The sequence below is a fragment of the Rhineura floridana genome, chromosome 4 (assembly GCF_030035675.1).
Source record: "Rhineura floridana isolate rRhiFlo1 chromosome 4, rRhiFlo1.hap2, whole genome shotgun sequence".
NCBI lineage: Eukaryota > Metazoa > Chordata > Lepidosauria > Squamata > Rhineuridae > Rhineura > Rhineura floridana.
The window spans coordinates 119,310,173-119,334,176 of NC_084483.1; the positions used below are offsets into that span (position 1 = coordinate 119,310,173).

Below are 24,004 nucleotides of genomic sequence, written 5' to 3' on the forward strand. Positions count from 1 at the left end.
ATCCCTGTCAGCTGGAGTGTGGTGGCTGGAGCTTCCCGCGTACAGCTGATCGCCCCGCTGGTGCCACCGTATTAGCGGAGCACCGACAAGCGGGACCCTACTGTACCAATTTGAAGCACAAGATAAAGGGTAGTTGTAAAAAAAGGGGGGAAAAGAAACCCAAGGAAGCATGCAAGGAGAAATGTGTAGTTGCTGGAAATTACAACGGGAACAATGTTGATGTATTCAGGTCCTGCTTGTGGGCATCTCATAGGCATCTGGTTGGCCACTGTGAAACCAGGATGCTAGCCTAGATGGGCCACTGGCCTGATCCAGCAGGCTCTTATGTTCTCATATGCATCCGGCAGGAAGAGGTATGAGGGAAGGCAGAGGAAGGCAGATATAGATCATAAAATATATGGATAGTCTTCCTGTTGTTTACGTTTAAAATTATACAAGATCGCATACCTGTCCAGCCACGTCAGCAAAGCCTTAGCAGCACCAATGAGCTCTACCACTGAGGTAAGGAATTCGTTAGGTGGTTTACGTGAGGTATTTCCATCATAATTTGAACTCTTCCTCCGGCTGCCAATGTAGTTTTGCAGATTGTTGGAAGAAGCGCGTAACTTAAGAACTAAGTTCTTCATGCTGTCCGTTTCAAGACCATAATTCTGTAGAAAGGATTTTAATGTTTAATTTATTTAAATGACCATAAATAGTTTCAAGCATGAGGTAGGCCATTGCATGAAGGTGTTGGTGGTTCCTCCATTTTCAATTCTTTGAACACAGTCACTGGGCCAATTGGTGGTGTCCTCGTCATTTGACATCTTGACAGATGATGTTTGAAACTCAAATGGCAATTCCTGGTGTTTTATAGCTCCTCACCCCACCCACATTCCCTGCAGAACTTAAAACATAGCACCCATCTCTTTTTTTCCTTCCCCCTTTTGAGCAGTTTGCTCAAGACCCCGAAAAGGAGATATACAGAACCAGCTTAGCTATTTTACTTTTGATTTGGTTCACTGAGAGTTGCTCAAAGTGTTGACTAAAGAAGACACGTTATGACAAAGTTAGAGTACTCCTCATCTAAAATGATTACACAGCAAGGTCAACACAATAAGGATTCTTCAATGAACACTTAGGTACATTAAAATATTTTCTGATGGATTGGTAAAGGCCCAGAGAAAACAAGCCAAGTCCCAATAAAGGCACTGAAAGCATTTAATCTTTTACAAGTAGGTGCTCAAAAACCCATATTCATTCATTATCATTGTATTCAAGGTGGATTGATAAGGCAATTTAAATCAGCAAGTTAAAATCAACAAGTTAAAATCAACAAGGGGGGGAAAAGGCCAGTTGATTTATTTATTAAACAAAGCTTTTATATTACCCATATATCTTTTGCACTACACAATTACATTTGATTAGAGACAAGGCTGGCAACTGTAAAAATTGTGACGGTCACATGCACAGCCACTAAGCAAGAACATTTACTGGAAGGCAAGGGCCACAATATAGTTCAGAGTTATGCATCCTGGGTTGTGGCCAAGTGCCCAGAGCTATTCATATGCAAGGATATGAATCAGTGGACAAAAGTACTTTATGACAAGGGTAGCCAATATGGTGCCCTGCAGATATTGTTGGATTCTAACTCTCCTCTGCGCCAGCCTGCATGCCTAATAGTCAGGGATTATGGGAGTTGGGCCCAACATCTGGAAAGCACCTCTTTGGCTTCCCTGGCTCTACGAGAAGGAAAGTAAATGCCCACACTGTTAGGATGATAGTCAATAAAATATTTAATCTATTGTGAAATGATATATTTATAATTCCAGTTTCACAAGTGAAATACTTTCCCTTTTCAAACAATAACATAAAAAGCAGCTTTTAATTTAGGATGTTTGTTATGTGATAAGGTGAGAAATGGAGTTTTAAGATATGACAGTAGAATTTAACATGCATTTTTGTATTACCCTCAGACTCCATTTTAAACCAACTTATTTTTTAAAAGGTGATACAATATAACTTTCACTACAGAGTCACATTTTATTTGTTTTTTAAATATATACCGCTTGATGGTAAAAAAAAAACCACCCTCTAAGTGGTTTACAAACGACAGTTAAAGACAATTAGAAACATTTTTCAGACAAATCAAGAACAGCAACAGAAAAAAAAATTAAACCACTTCAACATCTATGCATCTGGACAGGCTTGCCTAAACAAAAATGTTTTAAGCAGGCGCCAAAAAGAATACAGCAAAGGCACCTGCCTGATGTCAACAGGTGGGGAGTTCCAAAGAGTTGGTGCTGCCACACTAAAAGAACAATTTCTTACAAGTGCAGATGGATATTATGTGGCACCTGTAATAGTGCCTGTTCTGCAGATCAAAGTGCTCGAGTGGGCACATATGGGGTGGGCACATGTGGGATCAGGCGGTCCCGCAAGTTTTGTTTTTTAACCAATTTATTTGGTCCACTTCTTTATATTAATTCAGCTGCAATTAATTTATCATAGTTTATATGGTATCGCTAATTGACAACCACAAAAAGTGACAAAAGGATATAATTGCATTCGTTGGATATCATCTCCAACACAGCACTAAGAAAGGTTTGTCCTAAAGATACGTGTCTCAAACCACAAGACAAGCCTCTATGAAGAATAAAATAAAACAAAAGCCACACACAATAAAATGTTCTTGAACAAGCAGACATTGCTGAGAGAAAGTGGTAACATTGCACTTTTCTTTTTAAAGGGTTTCTTGTGCATATGTATATATTCTTCAAAACACTTTTTTTTAAAAAAAAGACAGCAACCTTAAACACACATTCAAAACTGCTCTGGGCATGAGAAAAAAGCAGGTTACTAATCATTGGCCTTCTCCAACTAGTGACCTTCACACAAAGAAAAACACTGGAACCATGATTTGACATTACATGCCCAAGTAGGCATGTCCTCCTCTCCCTCCCCTTCTATGCTGCATTTCTTTACTGACACATTTGATCCTAGTTTACAGTCCTAATTTTGCAATCCAAAGTTAATCAGGTTCGGATGAAATGGTAAACTATGGTTTGCCAAGAACAAAGTAGCAAGTTTTTCATGAGATAGTTCAAGAGCTATGAAAACATCAAACCTGAATGGAGCTGAGACCATAGTCAGATATGGAACCAGGGACTTGGGGAACTCTGAGTGCCTGTCCATTTTATAGTGTTAACATATGAACTTTAAAACCCTCAAATGTAATATAGCTGCTAATGGATAAGGGTTTCCCTCTCTCATCATCCTCTCTAAGAAAGGGTGAAAATGTTCAAAAGTAAGTTACTGTTTGGTCAAGCAAGTTGCAACAATCATATGGAATGGAAGAAAGTTTTCTCAGTTGCTGAATTCTCAGTGTCTGCATTCCAAATAATTAGGCATGCTATTATAGTTATAAAATGAGGATGTAATTGCATGATGAACTCATGTGCACAAGGATCAAAACTGAGAGAAACAACCCATTATTCTGCTCTATGGCTGCATTTGAAAATCATGCTAAACCATGGTCTAATGCGCTGTGATTGGGCCACAGTATGACTTGGGCTTATGTGTTCCCCCCTCTTCCCCCAATATGACTGGGAGGAGGAATTCAGAGTTTCTGTTTCTGCTTACCTAACCACACCTTGCCATGTCATCCAAACTTGGAGCTGTCAAGTTAACATTAACTATGATTTAGTTCAAGCTCACTTTGAAACTGGCTGGAAAAATACATGTTTCAAACCAGGGGGAGGGGGACTGGATCTGGTCAGCAGGCCAGACTGTTATCTTCCCCACCTCCCCAAGTTTGACAGGGCCATCCACCTGTCAGTCACCTGATGTTACAATCAAACCATGCAGGCTAAGGTAGAGCCTATGAATGATCAGCTGATTGTCAGGCCTTATAGAGTGGTTTGGAAGGGGCTTTGCAAGACCAACTTAGCACAGGACACCACAGACACCTGCACAACCCCTTTCAGCTGAGCCAGATCTTTGCCTGCCCCACTCCTATAAGGCCTTGCAAGCAAAATGGGGACCCCCACAGCTGTTTTAAGTTAACTATAGTTGATGTTAATAACGATTTTTCAATCCAGATGACATGGCAAGCCATGCAGAAACAAACGTTGAGGCAAAAGCTTCTGAACTCCTTCTCTCTGCAGCATCAGAGGAAGAGAAGGAGGGGAAGTGAGAGCCTAAGGCTCACTGCAGCTCATCTACATTTTGCTAATTCAATAGTTTATTTTTTTTTTCAATAATTTTTATTCAGATTTTCATAAAACATACAAGACGAAATCATAAAACATTCAAAGACAAAAAACAAAATCAAAAATAGTTAAACAAAAAAAAAAAAAAGAAAAAAAAAAACAAAAAAAAAAAATAAAGAGTAAAATATTGACTTCCCATTTGTCAAAGATCAAATCAGTTATAAGTCTATAATATATAACAATCCTGTCTCTTAAGTCATATTATAAAATCACTTTCCTCCAGTAGTTATCTTACTTAATCATCAAATCTCATAAACATTACTTTATTCTTTCCACAAAAAGTCAAAGAGAGGTTTCAATTCTTTAAGAAATATATCTATCAATTTTTTTTTTCCAGATAAGCATATCGATTAATCCATCTCATTACTAATTATGATAATCTTATTGTCATAACCATAGTCAAAATAAACATTTCAATTAATCCATCACATCAGAATCTGTTAGGTTCAGTAATTTCAGTAGCCATTGTTCTATTATCCCTATTAGTTCTATTTTCCATCTTCCATCTTCAGTAGTCTTGTTAAGTCCAGTAATTTCAGTATCCAATCTTCCATTATCAGTATTCCATAATAATCTTGCTGTCAAAGCCATAGTCATATAGTAAGAGTCTGATGGGAATTACCTCTATCCCAAATATTTTCTTGCCATCCATTCTGAATAGGTTGCTGAAATACTGCTGTAAAATCATATCTCTGTTCTTTTTTTCAAAATACACTGGGTCATCTCTTGAAAGTTTTTCCATTGTCACATGGCTGCAGTTAATTCCATAGATTTTCTCTATATTGGGCTCCATCACATCATTCCAGTCCAGAAGATTATCCATGCCATTGATAACTTTATCTCTAGAATCTTCATTAATTTCTTCAGAGATAACATTGAGTTCCAAACAATAGATTTTATTTCTAAAGTCCATAGACTCCAAATCTTGTTCCTGTTCCACGTTTGTTCCAATCTCCGGGATCTCCTCTCTCACAGGGACCCCTGTTCCAGTCTCCAGGGTCTCCTCTCTCACAGGGACCCCTGTTCCAGTCTCCAGGGTCTCCTCTCTCACAAGGACCCCTATGTCTTTAATCTCCTGTGTCTCCAAACAATAGATTTTGTTTCTAAAGTCCATAGACTCCAAATCTTTTTCCTGTTCCACGTTTGTTCCAATCTCCGGGGTCTCCTCTCTCACAGGGACCCCTTCCAGGGTCACCTCTCTCACAGGGACCCCTATATCTTTAATCTCCTGCTTCATTTTACTCAATTCAATTTTCAGCTCCTTACAACCCTGTCGCAGGTTTTGTTTCGTTATCTCAATCTCATCCATTATTTTCTGAAACATAGTTATTTCCAGATTCTCAGCCACTTTCTTAATTGCCATTTTAAAAGAAAAATATAGGAAAACCACTTCTTATTTCAGCAACAATTGGGTTAATACTCCAAACTTGGTGACATCACAGTATAAACAGAGCAGACAGCCTTATCTCTCCATGCTTAAGTAAACAAAATGCAGTTCCCAGGATCGAAACAATTAATGGCGGTCGTCAGGAAACAGATTCGTCAAAATAAAATAGACCAAAAAGAGAGTAGTCTCAGACAATATAATATTCTTCAAAATAAAAATCTGGAATAGAAATCCCTCTTCTGTGTATATCTTTAGAATGCAAATCCAGGACAGCTTTTTGCAACAAAAACAGAGATAAGCTATTAATTAGTGAGTAGCAGAGAGAAGTTATGGCTCCCCAGTGAGATGTCAAAAACCGATCAATCTGGCAAATCTCTTTTAAACAGCAACAATTTAAGTCAAGTAAAAGAAAAATATAGAAAGAAGGGTGCTTGCCTGTTAGTGCGTTCTCTCTTAGAAGATAAGATGAACGTTCGCTTTATCAGATAGAGCTTGTTGTTGAAAATCCGTCCCACCTTCGTCGGCTGGACCTCGTCCCATAAATTAATGAGATCTGGTCGTCCCAACAAAAATAGGCTTTGAGGTTAATCTCTTCGTTTCTCCCTACCCGGGAGAAGTTTAATCAGTCAAAAAAAAAAAAATCTGACTGATATATCTGAATAAGCTTCTTTTGAGGCAGGAGCCCGTCTCAAAAGCAGGCACAGGCTAAGTCACCCTTCCCGGAAGTTCCCTAATTCAATAGTTTAGTGCGACAATGGAATACTGCTTATATCATTTTGAAAAAGTGAACAGTTAAACTGTTCCATTCATTTCGATCTTGGTCATTCACATACATATAAGGGAACCATGCTTTTTTTTAACAGTGAACACTGCAAAGACAAGCTACCACTGAATCCTTAAAAACACACACCTCTTCAACTGACACAGCTTAAGTACTAACAACTACAAAGATACCTACACCATTTGCTCGCGTGTGTGTGTGTGTGCGTGTGTGTGTGTCCCCACAACTCCTTTAGATTTGGCTGAAGAGCAATCAAAAAGAGATGAAGGGTAGTATAAAAATGTTTTAATAAACAACAACCCTTTTCTCCAGTCAGAGAGGATGTCTTTAGATCGATGCTCATTAATCAGCATTATATGCTGAATATGGGTATGGGCTGCTTTTGCTATGAGAAGACTACGCCCTTCTCAAGTCTTTATTCCTCACATGTACGTGGGCTCAAAATGAATGTGGATTGTTGCCCCTCTGTATCTGCTCAAACATTTATTTGAAGCATCGTTTTTCTTTTACTTTTTTACATATACAAATATGATCCAAGAAGTTCGGGGCGGGAGGTAGAAGGCTCATGACAGACATCAAGGCAGGTGAATGCACATTGTCCACAAGTGACTTCTGCTGAATATCAGAAAAACCAGTTCAGTTCTGGGAAGTAGATGGCATATGTGTCTGAAGTGCAGCAGATATACTCTGTAGCATGTTTCCTTCTGAAAATGAGTGGAATCCAATGAGTGTTGCTCTGAGGCATCCATCAGTGGAACATAGAGGGAGGCAACAATCAGCAATTCTTCCACCTCCTTACAGCTCTCCCATCTCAGAATCTGTTCAGAGACTTGGGAGACATCCCTTAGCAGATGGGGGGGAGGAGGATGGGGGGTTTCAGGAGGAAGAGAAGGAACCACAAAAAATTGCCTCCCTCCCTGTTCTGCTGATGGATGCCTTTCATCAGCGGAGCAACGCCTGTTGGGTTCCACCCAATATGTACATCTAAGTATGTGTGTGTGTGTCTGTGTATGCACATGCATGCATGTGCGTGTGTATGTGAGAGAGAATGAATGAGCGAATGAATGAATATGGATGTAAGAGTTAGGTACACATATCCATAGCAGCAGCACTTTCAGGGACTTGTACATGTCCCAGCAGGCAGGCTAAAATAAGGTTGTCATGAGCATGACTGCCCAAGAACAACGCATCTAAAAATTTTGTGGAAATCCAATTCAGTCAGGAGGAATGATGGCCACAATGCACTCATGCAAGGAATGCTGTTGGACCACTTCCTTATTTTAATTTGAAAGAAATCCAAATAAGTCAGAAGGAAATTGGATTCCTGCATTGAGCAGAGTATTGGACTCAATGGCCTTACAGGCCTCTTCCAACTCTACGATTCTATGATTCAATGAAAACGAAGGACAGAAATATTTGTAATACCATTACAGTCAGGAAGTTACTGCCTTTCATTTAAAAGTTTAGAGACTACCATGCAATCTTAGAAACTTATTTCTATAAATAGGCTTTGTAAAAAAATCAACATGTTCTGAATCACTTTACAAGAATTCATTCTCACAACGCTACTTGGTCTTCAGAACTGTGTCTTCAGTTCACAAATAAGAAAACCTGAGATGGAGCAAAACAGGATATAGGATGTGAGTTGTGAATAGTCACCCAGCTGAGTTAAGCGTCATTTATTAGCACTGAGTACCCACTACTTTCTCAATCTACACTATTCAGGGAAACTGAATATTTCTAATCAAATTTCCAAGGATCTATAGCAAAATATACTAAATCATATGTTCTTAAAGAATTATCTCATGCAAAATGTGTGGCCAGGATTACTTTAAAAATATTATTTGCATAGGCAATTATATAAAACATCTCTAAAGCCCCTTTTCAGCTCAACACACCCTTTCATCACAGAGAGAACTGCACACATCACTGGGAACATACTGAGGTCAAACATTCCTGCCTTGTTAATCATTAATCTGAGAAGCTGTGGATCAAGTTGCCTTTGACAAGGTTTCCTAAAAGCTTATTATAGTTTACACAGACAGAATGCTGAGTGCAGTAACTCATGTATCCTCAACATGAGTCAAAACAGGAGACAGAAAAATTAATATTGTCCCCATGCATTTAAAATGTGGCACTGAAATAATATATTTTTTTAAAAACAACCATGCCCAACTCAATTATTGACTACCTGCAAAGCACTTCAGAACAGCAGCAGTACTTCGCCATTTTTTTTATTCAACTTTACAGCAGTTTGTCGCTCACTAATATATTATATTGGTCCATGGAATTAGAGAGTGAAACTGATCTGCCTTAGGGCTATCCAGCAAATTCATGGGTAAATAGGGATTAACCAGGTTCAACTCCAATCCTGTTCTTCCCCTTGCCAGCAACTATTAAAATACCACGAACGACACTTTAAAATTGGATGGAGGGTGACCTTGACCTCTTCCCACACAAGCACAAAGTGACCTCCATGACAGTTCTGATGCTACTCACTCCAGACCCCACTTTTATCCTGCGGTGCTACCCCTGTGGGGGCAGACTTGGTTTTACTGTTACTCTAGTCAGAGAACGAAATGGGATTTGCTTTCTTTTCCATCTCACAAAACTGCTTTCTGATACTGTTTACCCTCATGTGGCATCCTGGTTATGGAGTGCTTCCCCAAGAGACATTTGCCCAGCACTAAAGCCATCTTCAGATATTCTTAATGCATGTGAAGTAAACATACTGGGGGAGGGGTCACGAGTGCACTGTCTCCATCCATCCCCCACCCCACTGCTCATGGAGGAAGATAGTCTCAAGCAGGGAGACTTCTGTACTCGCAGAGCGTTAGAACCCTGACTTTCCACATCTCTAAAAGAGGCAGGAGCCTCCACAAGTACAGCAGGCTTCCCACAGCAGACAGCTGCCCTCCAACATGGCAACAGTGAGGCAGAGTTAACACACTCATTTCCCCCCACCCCCCACATATTAACATTAGTAGCACCTGAAGAAAGCTTTTGCCACAGCTTACCAGCACCAGGTGAAGACATTTTTTATTTGCCCAGTCCAATTAGAGCTTGTTATTTATGCCTCCCTTTTCCCTATTTTCCTTTCCTTTTCTTCTTTTTTAATATTGATGCTGTTTTTGTACTACTGTTCTTTTTGTAACTTCTGCTTGGGTCTATTCGTTGCATTTTTAGACTTGTCAGCCACACTGAAAAAGGTCTTTTGGACTCAAGAAGGAAATATAAGTCTAAGGTACAAGTACTGCTGTGTTGTGTAGGTATGTATATATGTGTACATACACGTTTGGGGTTGTATTTTAATAACCTGTTGCTTGTCAGCTGCCTTGAGAATAATTTCATTGAAAGGTGTAATATAACTTTTCTAAATAAATTAATTGTAATAAGCATTGGTCATGTTCAGATGTAACACTAAACCAGCGTCTCCCAACTAGTGGGCCACCAGATGTTGTTGGACCACAATTCCCATCTTTCCTGACCATTGGCAATGCTGGCTGAGGCTGATGGGAGTTGTGGTCCAACAACATCTGGTGGCCCACTAGTTGGGAAAGGCTGCACTAAACCATAATATTTAGTGCTCACACACATCCCCCTCCTCTGGCATGGTCACCTGAAGGATTGCTGAAGTTTCTGCTAGAATTCTATTTTAGCTTACCTGCAGCTTACCATGTTATCTGAACCAGGACAAACTCTGGTTAATCTTAACTAAGTTTAGTGAAAACAAGCCAACTTCAAATAAGAACATAAGAAGAGCCTGCTGGATCAGGCCAGTGGCCCATCTAGTCCAGCATCCTGTTCTCACAGTGGCCAATCAGGTGCCTGGGGGAAGCCCGCAAGCAGGACCCGAGTGCAAGAACACTCTCCCCTCCTGAGGCTTCCGGCAACTGGTTTTCAGAAGCATGCTGCCTCTGACTAGGGTGGCACAGCACAGCCATCATGGCTAGTAGCCATTGATAGCCCTGTCCTCCATGAATTTGTCTAATCTTCTTTTAAAGCCATCCAAGCTGGTGGCCAGTACTCCATCTTGTGGGAGCAAATTCCATAGTTTAACTATGCGCTGAGTAAAGAAGTACTTCCTTTTGTCTGTCCTGAATCTTCCAACATTCAGCTTCTTTGAATGTCCACGAGTTCTAGTATTATGAGAGAGGGAGAAGAACTTTTCTCTATCCACTTTCTCAATGCCATGCATAATTTTATACACTTCTATCATGTCTCCTCTGACCCGCCTTTTCTCTAAACTAAAAAGCCCCAAATGCTGCAACCTTTCCTCGTAAGGGAGTCGCTCCATCCCCTTGATCATTCTGGTTGCCCTCTTCCGAACCTTTCCCAACTCTATAATATCCTTTTTGAGATGAGGCGACCAGAACTGTACACAGTATTCCAAATGCGGCCGCACCATAGATTTATACAACGGCATGATGATATCGGCTGTTTTATTTTCAATACCTTTCCTAATTATTGCTAGCATGGAATTTGCCTTTTTCACAGCTGCCGCACACTGGGTCGACATTTTCATCGTGCTGTCCACTACAACCCTGAGGTCTCTCTCCTGGTCGGTCACCGCCAGTTCAGACCCCATGAGCGTATATGTGAAATTAAGATTTTTTGCTCCAATATGCATAATTTTACACTTGTTTATATTGAATTGCATTTGCCATTTTTCCGCCCATTCACTCAGTTTGGAGAGGTCTTTTTGGAGCTCTTCGCAATCCCTTTTTGTTTTAACAACCCTGAACAATTTAGTGTCGTCAGCAAACTTGGCCACTTCACTGCTCACTCCTAATTCTAGGTCATTAATGAACAAGTGGAAAAGTACAGGTCCCAATACTGATCCTTGAGGGACTCCACTTTCTACAGCCCTCCATTGGGAGAACTGTCCATTTATTCCTACTCTCTGCTTTCTGCTTCTTAACCAATTCCTTATCCACAAGAGGACCTCTCCTCTTATTCCATGACTGCTAAGCTTCCTCAGAAGCCTTTGGTGAGGTACCTTGTCAAACGCTTTTTGAAAGTCTAAGTACACTATGTCCACTGGATCACCTCTATCTATATGCTTGTTGACACTCTCAAAGAATTCTAATAGGTTACTGAGACAGGACTTTCCCTTGCAGAAGCCATGCTGGCTCTGCTTCAGCAAGGCTTGTTCTTCTATGTGCTTGGTTAATCTAGCTTTAATAATACTTTCTACCAGTTTTCCAGGGACAGAAGTTAAGCTAACTGGCCTGTAATTTCCGGGATCCCCTCTGGATCCCTTTTTGAAGATTGGTGTTACATTTGCCACTTTCCAGTCCTCAGGCACGGAGGAGGACCCGAGGGACAAGTTACATATTTTAGTTAGCAGATCAGCAATTTCACATTTGAGTTCTTTGAGAACTCTCGGGTGGATGCCATCCGGGCCCGGTGATTTGTCAGTTTTTATATTGTCCATTAAGCTTAGAACTTCCTCTCTCGTTACCACTATTTGTCTTAGTTCCTCAGAATCCCTTCCTGCAAATGTTAGTTCAGGTTCAGGGATCTGCCCTATATCTTCCACTGTGAAGACAGATGCAAAGAATTCATTTAGCTTCTCTGCAATCTCCTTATCGTTCTTTAGTACACCTTTGACTCCCTTATCATCCAAGGGTCCAATTGTCTCCCTAGATGGTCTCCTGCTTTGAATGTATTTATAGAATTTTTTGTTGTTGGTTTTTATGTTCTTAGCAATGTGCTCCTCAAATTCTTTTTTAGCATCCCTTATTGTCTTCTTGCATTTCTTTTGCCAGAGTTTGTGTTCTTTTTTATTTTCTTCATTTGGACAAGACTTCCATTTTCTGAAGGAAGACTTTTTGCCTCTAAGAGCTTCCTTGACTTTGCTCGTTAACCATGCTGGCATCTTCTTGGCCCTGGCGGTACCTTTTCTGATCTGCGGTATGCACTCCAGTTGAGCTTCTAATATAGTGTTTTTAAACAACTTCCAAGCATTTTCGAGTGATGTGACCCTCTGGACTTTGTTTTTCAGCTTTCTTTTTACCAATCCCCTCATTTTTGTGAAGTTTCCTCTTTTGAAGTCAAATGTGACCGTGTTGGATTTTCTTGGCAATTGGCCAGTTACATGTATGTTGAATTTAATAGCACTGTGGTCACTGCTCCCAATCAGTTCAACAACACTTACATCTCGCACCAGGTCCCGGTCCCCACTGAGGATTAAGTCCAGGGTTGCCGTCCCTCTGGTCGGTTCCATGACCAACTGATCTAGGGAATAGTCATTTAGAATATCTAGAAACTTTGCTTCTTTGTCATGACTGGAACACATATGCAGCCAGTCTATGTCCGGGTAGTTGAAGTCACCCATTACTACCACATTTCCTAGTTTGGATGCTTCCTCAATTTCATATCTCATCTCAAGGTCTCCCTGAGCATTTTGATCAGGGGGACGATAGATCGTTCCCAGTATTAAGTCCCTCCTGGGGCACGGTATCACCACCCACAATGATTCTGTGGAGGAGCCTGCCTCTTTTCGGGTTTCAAGCTTGCTGGATTCAATGCCTTCTTTCACGTATAGAGCGACTCCGCCACCAATACGTCCTTCCCTGTCCTTCCGATATAGTTTATATCCAGGGATAACCGTATCCCACTGGTTTTCTCCATTCCACCAGGTCTCCGTTATGCTCACTATATCAATGCTCTTCTCTAAGACCAAGCACTCCAGTTCTCCCATCTTGGTTCGCAGGCTCCTAGCATTAGCGTACAGGCACTTGTAAGCAGTGTCTCTCTTCAAGTGTCTTTGGCACTTGTGGTTAGGCCTGTGGTAATTTTGCTCTTCTGAATTTATATCCTGTGCCCCTGCTCTCACAATGCCTACTTCTAGGCCTACCCCTTTTAAAATTTCATCATTTCTTTGGTTTTTATCCCAGGGGGGAGGTTTATTCCGAACCGGACCTTTCTCAGCTCCTGTCGGGTTTCCCCCCTCAGTCACTTTAAAAGCTGCTCTGCTACCTTTTTAATTTTAAGTGCCAGCAGTCTGGTTCCATTCTGGTTCAAGTGGAGCCCGTCCCTTTTGTACAGGCCCGGCTTGTCCCAAAATGTTCCCCAGTGCCTAACAAATCCAAACCCTTCCACCCGACACCATCGTCTCATCCATGCATTGAGACTGCAAAGCTGGGCCTGTCTGGCTGGTCCTGCGCGTGGAACCGGTAGCATTTCAGAGAAAGCCACCTTGGAGGTCCTGGCTTTCAGCATCCTACCTAGCAACCTAAATTTTGCTTCCAGGACCTCACGGCTGCATTTCCCCATGTCGTTGGTGCCAACGTGCACCACGACCACTGACTCCTTCCCAGCACTGTCTACCAAACTATCTAAACGACGGGCGATATCCGCAACCTTCGCACCAGGCAGGCAAATCACCTTGCGGTCTACACGCCCATCACACACCCCACTGTCTATGTTCCTAATGATCGAATCACCCACTACAAGGATCCCTCCACCCCCTGGAGATATATCCTCGGCACGAGAGGATAGCTGCTCATCCCCCAAGGAATGGGTCCCTTCTAAGGGATCGTTTCCCTCTTCCTCAGCTGGATGCTCTCCTTCCCCGAGACCATCGTTCTCCATGATAGCAGGAGAGCTATCATCGTTGGAGTGGGACACAGCTATAACGTCCCTGAAGGCCTCCTCCACACACCTCTCTGCCTCTCTCAGCTTTTCCAGGTCCGCCACCTTGGCCTCAAGGAAATGAAGTTGTTCCCGGAGAGCCAGGAGCTCATTGCACCGAGAGCACACCCACGACTTCTGTCCAACAGGCAGATAGTCGTACATGCTGCAGGCAGTGCAAAACACTGGAAAGCCCCCACACCCCTGCTGGCTTCTTACCTGCATAGTTTTGTTTAAGGTTTATTACGTTAATGGGTTGGAGACTGCGGTTTAGTTGAGGTCAGGGAACAGACGGGCAGAGTGGGGGCCCTGGCCTCCTCGCCCTGCTGCCGAACTCGCTCTGCTGCTTAACTCGCCTTGACGCTTTGTCAGCTGGGGCTCCCTCTAGCTCGTGGAGCAGGCTCCCTCGCTAGGGTGCTCTGACTTTATATGTGTGGCTGGTTCCTCCCAGCTACTGCTGCCAGCCAATGATGTGTTACTTGAGGCTGATGGCTATCAGCTGGGGCTTAACACTTTAGTATTCTCTCAGGCTTCCTTCCTTCCTGAGCGAGGGGCGGGGCTGTTTAAGCTTTTGGCTGCTTTTAATCTAATCAAGGGGCTGCGCCTTCCAGGCAAGTCTTTTGTGTTTGTTGTTTTCCCACCTAGAACAGCCTGACCTTTCTTTCTAGGGAAACAGAGCTTGTGGTTGTGTTTCAGGAAGGCTGAAGCTGCCCTTTTTAGCAAGGACTGAGCTGACTCTCTCCCTGTATGTGTCGGTGGAGTTTCCTTTTCCCCCTTCTCTCCGACTGGAATTTAGCCTTGTTTACAGTGTCCCCTGAAGCTTTCCTGAAGCTTTCCAAATCATAGTTTGCGGTTCATAGTTTATGAACCATAATGTATCAAGGCACAACTATTGGGCGATGTAGGCATTACATGCCTTATCACTTTCTAAACACTCCCAAAAGGAGCATTAAGATGACAATAAAGGAGACATGGTAACCCTTCATATTCTCCCCTACACCCTGCCTCCAATGTAGGGTGGGATGTCATTTCCACTAGAACGTTTTGCCTAATGCATTAACCAAGAAAGATCTGGTTCCAAGGTCAAAACTCGCATTTATGAAGGAAATTAGGAGGAAATTGAAGAAGAGAGAACACATCTTTGAGTTCTGGCAGGCATCCAGCTCTGTTCATTTTATCCCCATGTTTTTTTTAAGTAGAATGACCTCAGGTGGCTGTCATAGCCATTATTTCAAGCAAGAGAGTATTCAGTAAGCTCGCCATTTTACCAGATGTGCTCTGCTTGCATGACACTAGAACCGTAAACCTAGCATGGAGGACTGCACTGACAGTTGCTTAGTTAAAACAGGCTCTCTTAGCACCCTTTTTAAAAGGTTATGTTTGCCACTGAAGAACTGAAGAGATGGGCAAGGTATTTAGGTCAGTTGTTCAAAACGTAACAGCTGATTTGTTACAGATCACCTAATCCCCACCAACACTCCCACTAGTTTATCAAGCACAAATTATTTCTGTTTCCCCACTTCTGAAAGAAGAGCACATTTTATACCAGGAGTTAAAGGCTCTGCCCATTTTAAGAACACACTCAAATACAAGAAGTGTTACATAATGGACGGAATGTAGCCGAGTAAAGGCAAAAGAGTGACAGAGAATTCTTTCCCACCATTCTCACTGATGAAACTCTAGACACTTTTGGCAATGGTTCATAGACTTTGAACAAACACATAGCCCAAGTGTATCATGGTCATAAAGTAAACTGTATTCAACACAATATCACTAATGCAACAAGAATTAATGGGGGGAGGGAGAGAAAGAGAGAAAATATCCTGGCTGATTCATAAACAACCTGTAATACAATTCTTCATATAGAAAAAAGGAGCCACCCGTATTATGAAATATTAGTTTTTCAATTACTGTATGTTGTTCTGTCATAACAGTAGTGTTGCCCCCAAATTAAGGGGCAGGAAGCTTCTCTTCTAAAATACTCATAATTCACATTCACCATGTAAGTATCACGTCACACAGAGGAACTAGGCCTCAAAAATACACTTAACTACTTTTAAAAGTAATTTAAAATCCATTCCCTCACAACAGGTATAGGGATCCTTTGACCCTCCAGATATTGCTGAACTACAACTCCCATCAGCCCCAGCAAGCATGGCCAATGGTCAGAGATGATGGGAGTTGTAGTTCAGAAACACATGGAGGGGCAAAAGTTCCTCATGCCTACCTTACAAGACTGGAAAAGCTTTGAGAGTATAACTTAAGACAGTGATGGAAAGCTTGCCACAAGTCAGCCCCAAAATATGAGATAGGACCACTCTAATGTACAGTTACTGCACATTATCTAGTCACCTTGTGCCTTGGGATGCTGTATCCCAAGGATTGTGAGCCTTTGGCCTTCCAGATGTTGGTAGACTCCAGCTTCCATTATCTTTATCCATTGGCCATAATTGCTGAGGCAATGGGAATCTGAAGACAATGGGGGCCACAGATCCCCTCTTCCTGGTGTACCTATAGTCTCTAAGCCATGGAGCAGACATAGGCCTAATTCTATGACTGGTGGAATTATGTCTCTGTCAGGCTCATGGGCTTCTCCTGCTCTTTTCCACACATTCCCACTGCCAATGCCACGGTCCACCCAACCGCAGCTTAGGTCATCTTAATATAGAGAGTTCTCAGACACTGCCATATTGGGCCTCCTCAATTCAAGTAAGAAAGGGTGGCAGGGAAGCAAAGAAAGTTAAGAATCTCCCCAACACTTCTCCTCCTGAACATCAGTAACCGCAGCCGTTGCTCAACTTGCATGTTAAAAATAAATACTGCAAGTTGTTCATCCTCATGATTACAATGATAGGCTTAAAAGTGTGTAGGCAATCTTGGAATGTAGAAGAAGAGCTAAAAGGATTCAGGGTATATGGCTACCAACCCTCCATCATCCCTTGCTAAGTCTCATAACCAACAGAAACAGGATGACATCATCATCATCATCACTTATTTATATAGTGCCATCAGATGCACATGGCACTATACATAAAATAAAACAATAAAACAAGTCCCTGCCCCAAAAGGAATAAATCTAAATAAGATAAAATGAGGACAACAAGGGAGGGGAAACAAAGAGAGGTCTTCAAAATACACATACTCTAGATATTCCAGTTATAGAAAATAAAAAACCTATACACATTTCTATCATTTAGATAGGTCAAAGAACAAACCTTTTTCTTAGCACAAATTTTGTGTTTTCATTCTGGATTTTTTAAAAAATGAGACAAAGTTAATACAGGGCATGGACTACAGATCTGACCATTTCAACTCAATCCATATATGAACCATTATTAACAGTCATTCCAGTAGGTCTCATTTGCTTTTGTTTATTAAACTATTTCTGTGCCTGTAGCCACTTACAAAAATTAACAGAATTGATTAAACACGAAGCACAAAATTAAAAATAAACATGGCAATCCGCAACAGAACAAATAGAAACAATCAAATAAAATTAAGCACAAAATGAAAAAAGCCAGGACTTTACTGGACAACAAAAAATTGCTGGTGAGAAACCCTGGTTCAGCCCCACAAGGAAGAAAGTTCCATAACGTGAATGCCACTACAGAGTAAGCCCAACCTCTGCCCACACAGCCTCACCTGTGCAGAAGATGGGACATCACACAGGAGCTTGTCCACAAGTCCAAGGACACAGGACGGAGGCATCCCTAAGGCAGGGATGGCTGAAGGGGAGCAGTTCGGCCTCATAAGCCAAGTTTTCTGCCCTCACCAAGATCCCACCAATGTTGGCCACAGTGGCCAAATGAAAAAAATTGAAGGAGACATGATGCTGGGGTGAGTGGAGATTTTCAAACATCTCCATTCAGCCCAGCACTCTGAAGGGGATGTAAATCATATCATTTCATGTGCAAGGAGGGGGAGATAATCCCATCCTCAACTGATCTGTATGGATCAGCTGAGGATGGGAGCTGCATGCATGTGTGTGCAAGCAAGAATGTGAGGTGGCCGCACCTACCACTGGCATGCACCCCTCGGAGGGTTGGCAAATTGTTATTGTGGTTCTTGGGCCACAAAGAGTTAGCTGATCCTGCTATACAGGGCCTAGAAAGTTTGGAGCTTTAAAAAAGATAATCATGAGATCTTTACCTGAGTGTAGAAGCATACAGGGAAACAGCAGAGGTGAGCTAAGAATGGTGCAACACACTTTTTGCAATTCATCCCATCCCACCTGCACAGACATGAGTTGCAGCATTATGCGCTAACTGAAGCTTCACAGCAGTATTCACAGGTTCCTCCTCATTAAGCCCACATAGAGCGCTTGGGAGTAGACTAAAACAGAAGGTTGCCAAAGCATGGGCACCTATGCTAAACCTCATCTGAGAGGACATGCCCAGCAGCTCACCAGCCTAAGCACCAGCAGTTCTAACCATCAGAGAATCTAGCAGAAACAAAGAACCAAGAGAATATCTGAGATGCCAAACCTTGTCCATAGAGAAGTGTGCATGTGACCCTGTCTAAGACAGTGAAAGCCAACATCCCACCAGATACTGTTTGGCTCATTTTCATCACTCATTGTCTCGTCTCAATTCAACTTGTTAACCCTCATCCAGTCCCAAACAGCATTCATGGATTCATTCCAGGAATCCACCGCATCATCACGAATATTCACCATAAAGGCAGCATGATTTCAAATTAGTATCACCAGCTGAACAGTTGTCCCTTGCAGAACTGCAAACTGCATTTCTGTACCAACTTTCCTTCCCTTCTGCTGTAAAGAGACTTGCAGCCCGATACTGGTCTGCATTATTACTCAACATCACTACTGATATAATCTGCTGTACAGCCCAGAGGATATGGTATATCCCTTTTAACTAATAATTCCATTAGTCAAGGTGAGAAAAGTGGGGGAGGATTTCAACACCACACATTTACATTCATTCTATAAACTGACCAGTGCACAGAGGAGATCCACAGCCTCTAAAACGAGCTCCTGATGTCCAATGCGGGTGATACCCAACTCTTCAAGATCCTGGTGAGAAATCTGTAACAGCTGAGCACCATTTATCTTCTCACGTTCAATTTTTTGTATATACTGCTGCAGGCAATCATCCAACCCTAAATAAGAAAGAAAATCATTATAATTGTACTTCTTTTACTATTATTTTTCCATTAGAAAACTTCAAACATCCAGCACATCTATTCTCTAGCTTAGTTATGCTTAAATAAAATGCTGAAAAATATGTCCCATATCCCATGCCCATCCATCATTATAAATGTTCTTCTGCCCTGGCTGCAAGCTTAACAGGGATTAGGAAGTGGCATTTCCTCCACCCCAATCCCCGTTTCCAAATCTGACCCCCACAGCATTGCTCTATTGCATATTTACCTGGGAGTAATCACATTGAATGCAATGGGCTTACTTCTGAGCAAATCTGCAAAGGATGGTGCTGTAAGGTGATATCTAGTGCATCTCATTAGGCCCATTTATTATTTCACAGAGCAGCATCTTAAAACAGACAGTTCTCAAACACTGCCATACCAGGCCTCCTCAATTCAAGTATAAGAAAGGGTGGCAGGGGAGCAGAGAAAGTTAAGAATCTCCCCAACATTCTCCTGCTGAACACTTAAGGACTGAAGGAAACTGAAAAACCTTAATATCTCATTTTCCAGAGTTCACCAGCAATAAAGTTTAACCACTTCACCACTGCCACAACAGTGTTACCTTCGGAATGACACCTTGTTAGTGCAGATAGATGAGCAGCAAATATCCCCTGCTTTTTTCTTGTGGGTGGGGAAAGACTAGAAAATCTGTGTCATTATACTTCTATTACACCCTTCTCCCACAACTTTAAAGACCCTATCCCAGATTTGTGAACAGAAATATTTTGTAGAAATTTGCATCCTTCCATTTCCTAGTTTTGGAACAGCTGGTAAAAGTCTTAAGGAACATTAGTAATTAAATAAAGTAGTATACAACTTTACCCCTGAAATACAACATAAATCTTGGCTAGCTTTAGATGGTGAAACATCATTAAATGCCTCCTAAACAGCACAAGAATCCTATTTAAGTGTGCAAAAGCAGGGGAAGGGCTACAGCTTAGAGGTAAAGCACATGGTTTGCATACAGAAGGCCCCAGGTTCAATCCTCAATGTCTCCACAGCTGAAGCTCTGGGAGGCTGAGGCTTATCAATGTGGACAATAATGACCTAGAGGAGCCAATAATCTTATCTGCAACGTGTTTGGGGCAAGTACAAACGCTTCATCTCAAACCTGTTATTAGCAAGTTACAGACATGTGCAACAAATTTATAAAAATTCTGGATTCTCCTATCTAAAATAATCCTCCACTAGTCCACTCAACAGGCTACAGAACAACTGGTACTTAACACCCATGCAAGAAAATTAAAATAGTTGAGTTTACTACTCAATTCTGGCAATAGGCTTCAGATCATAAGACCATAGGAAGCTGCCTTATAACCAAGTAAGACTATTTGCCCATCTCTCCTAGGTCTGATTACTCTTCCTGAGAGCCAGTCAGTCAAAGGCTTTTACCAACTGCTACCTGATCTTTTTAGCTGCCTATATTTGGGACCTTTGGCATGTAAAGCATAATGTACTTAACATTAAGCTACAGTTAATACCTATTTCCAGTCTCAGTAAAGGAGGCAATTCTGAACAAGAAATCCAGTGCTCTGTTTAAAAGAAATTACAAACTTGAGTCCAAACCGCAGCTATCACCTCCAAGCAGAACTTGGTATCTATTCATGCAGTTGTAAGAGATATCACAGTATCAGGAACACACTGAAACACTGGAATGCTAAGGAAAACAATGTGAGTGTTATTAATCCACTAGTTCAACATGAAAATGCTTCTTTGTTTGAATAAATTCCTCTGCAGGACAGCAATCAGATAATCAGAACCGGGACACCTAACAAAGAAACTCGTAACAGATCACTTTAGCAGAAACAACTTTAATTATTAGGCAAGTTGTACAATGTGCTGAAGACATTAAGATCCAGACAGACTACAGTCCATTATTAGGATGCATCTACTCCTTTACAACTTCACCAAGCAGATGCTTTACACCTGCCAAGTTTTATCCATTTCCTTGTCACTCCCATTAAAATACATGTAAAAAAATTGCTTGTGACTCCTGAATTCCTGCTAGGTTAAAGGCACAACAGAATGCTCAAGTTCCTGATGAGCAAGTAACATAACAATTTCTTGGCAACTTTAAGGAAAATTACATGCCTCCTTCCAAAAAAGCAGACTTTCCTAGCCTCCCAGAAGATTACACCCTTGCACTCAAGATTAATTAAACTCAGAATACTACTGCTTCCAGGCCTATATTTACTCACTATACTGGATTAGAGCCACCACTTTTCATATAAAACATACATCAAAAGAATGGAGAGAAAGAAGTCAATTTTAAATCACCCATAATTATTGTGTTACATATGCAATCAAATTACTGGGGGGGGGGGCTCAATTTACGCCCAATCCAGTTATGTGTTTTGAAGCACAGGCCACCAAGTTTCCTTGCTTCAAAAAAAAAAAAAAAAAAAACAGGTTCCCCTTTTAATTCATTCCCTCCAGGTAAATGAACTGGGGCTACCATGGAAGAAATCAACATGCACATCCAAAACTGCATTAAGTGATATTTGCTTCCAAGGCTTTGGTTTAGCTACTCCCATCTGCAGTTTTTTCTTCACATGCACTGCATTGTGAGATCATGGCCACTATATGCACAGGCTGCAGCATACCCACATACTGCTGAAAGACATCCTGGTACCTAGACATGCACTTGAACATACACATTCATCTAATCGTAAAGCCTGATTTGGACTGGCATGATGAGGCAATCTGGTTCAAAATAGGCCCAAGTAAAGTATGCATGAATCACCCGAGATGACATCACATTAGTAGCAGATGAACTGTGAATGTAAAGGAGTTCAACACTCCTTCAAAAAAGAAAAAAACCCTGAGATACTACCACCAACACCACTGCAGAAAACATAGTAGAAGGAGTCTATCTGCACAAACAGATATATCACTGAGTCAAACAACAATCTAGATGCATAGAATGTAAGACATCTTCAACTTGTATCTGCTACTAAGGATTTGAGAACTAAAGCTGCAACCCTAATCCCACTTTCCTAGGAGTAAGCACCATTGAATTCAATAGCCTTACTCCTGAGCATATGTGGTTAGGATTGTGCTGATAGGTACATGCTTATTTCTTTAGCAAACCATTTCCAGCCTAGGAATAGGATACAAAAGAGTGAAACAAATAAAACAGGAATAGATTACATGAGAAATCAAAAAAGTATTATCTAGGAGGGTGCTTCAGTGCTAAAACATCAAGAGAAAATCAATACATAGCAGCTGTTGTAGGAGGGGAAGAAAAGTGTCAGCCAAAGACATTTTGCTGCCGGAAGTATAGCCCAAATCTCCCACCCAACCACAGTCAACACATTAAAAAGTCTTGCGGGATCATTCAAACACTAAGTCCCACCTTGATCTATTCTACACAAATATGCTACAGTGCTGTTTGAAGTAGGTTGCAAAGCCAGCCCTGAAAGAAAGAAAAAGTTGGCATACCCAAAAGACAAAATGAAAAACAGGCCCTACAGGACCTCTATTTGTTATTATTTTGTTTTAGAATAGATGATATCTCTTCCGTGGTAAAACAGCTGTAGAGGAGCATTATCCTGCAGGAATTAAGTCATACTCAACAAGTTCTCTATCTAAGGGAAGCTTTACGCATTACAGGAAACAGCTTTTAGACAGCATCACAAAGAGGAATTTGTGCTGTTTGTTGAACTGCTTTTCACTACTTTTGTGACTATTATTATTATTAATATTTATTGAAATGTGGTGTTGGAGGAGAGCTCTGCAGATACCATACAAATTAAACCAGAACTATTATTAGAAGCTAAAATGATGAAACTGATATTCTCATACTTGGGACACATCATGAGAAGACATGATTCACTAGAAAAGACAATAATGCTGGGAAAAACAGCAGGGAGTAGAAAAAGAGGAAGCCACAAAGGAAGCCAAAGACCTAAACTTTCAAGATCGGAAAAAAAAGCCATAAGTCATAATCGATGTGAAGGCACATAACAAATTATTATTATTAAAATATTATTTATATTATTAACAGTATCATTAATAACATTAATAATAATTTATAACCCACTCTTCATTGAATGTATTTCAATCTCAGAGTGGGACTGAACAATAACTGTAAAAATATACAGAAAAAAGATAATACTACACAAAACTTAGAGAATCCATAAAAGCAACCCCAACCAATAACATAAACCAAGTAAAAAATTCATCAAAAAATAAATAAAACTGATGAGCAGTGAGGACTGTCCAAATACAGAACATTCACTTGACTAAAATGGCCTTAGCAATACTTCCTACCCCATCTTTTACAGTGCTGGGAAAAAGTATTTGCCCCCTGTCTGATTTTCTGCATTGTTGCGTATTTTTGGCACTGAATGTTGTCATGAGTGAACAGCACAAAATTTTGATACTTATCTCATTTATTTATTAAAGAAAATTAAGCAACACCCAATGCCCCCATATGAAAAAGTAATTGCTCCCTTAGACTCAAAACCTGGTTACGCCATCTTTAGCAGCAATGACTGCAACCGAACGTTTCCTGTACATTAGGGCCCCACTTTCCGGTGCTTCGCTAATGCGGGCAGATTTGAATTGTATCCATGTTCCATATGTTCGGCACTTGTTCCGTTTTTGCAGAGGAAAATTGCCAGAATACAGAGACATGCTGAGTGCACAAATTGATGGCGCCCGACGCCCTTCTTGGACTCAGCTGCTGAGCGCGTCACCAGAGCTTGGAAACGTTCCTTTTTTAAACTACAGTTGGGCTGATGGGAGTTATAGTTCAAAAAAGGAACGTTTCCAAGCTCTGAC

At 41.2% G+C, this 24,004-nt stretch overlaps 1 protein-coding gene across 2 annotated transcripts in view; it reads right to left on the minus strand.

Moving 5' to 3' along the window:
* CNKSR3 (CNKSR family member 3) overlaps window positions 1–24,004 on the minus strand; it is a 98,924-nt gene that overhangs the window by 31,325 nt on the left and 43,595 nt on the right. For both annotated transcript variants that reach the window (XM_061624178.1, XM_061624177.1), the window contains exons 2-3: window positions 19,011–19,174; window positions 448–650 (exon numbers count right to left, since the gene is read on the minus strand). In XM_061624178.1, coding sequence (XP_061480162.1) covers window positions 448–650; window positions 19,011–19,174 — 367 coding nt within the window. The remainder of the gene's footprint in view (window positions 1–447; window positions 651–19,010; window positions 19,175–24,004) is intronic.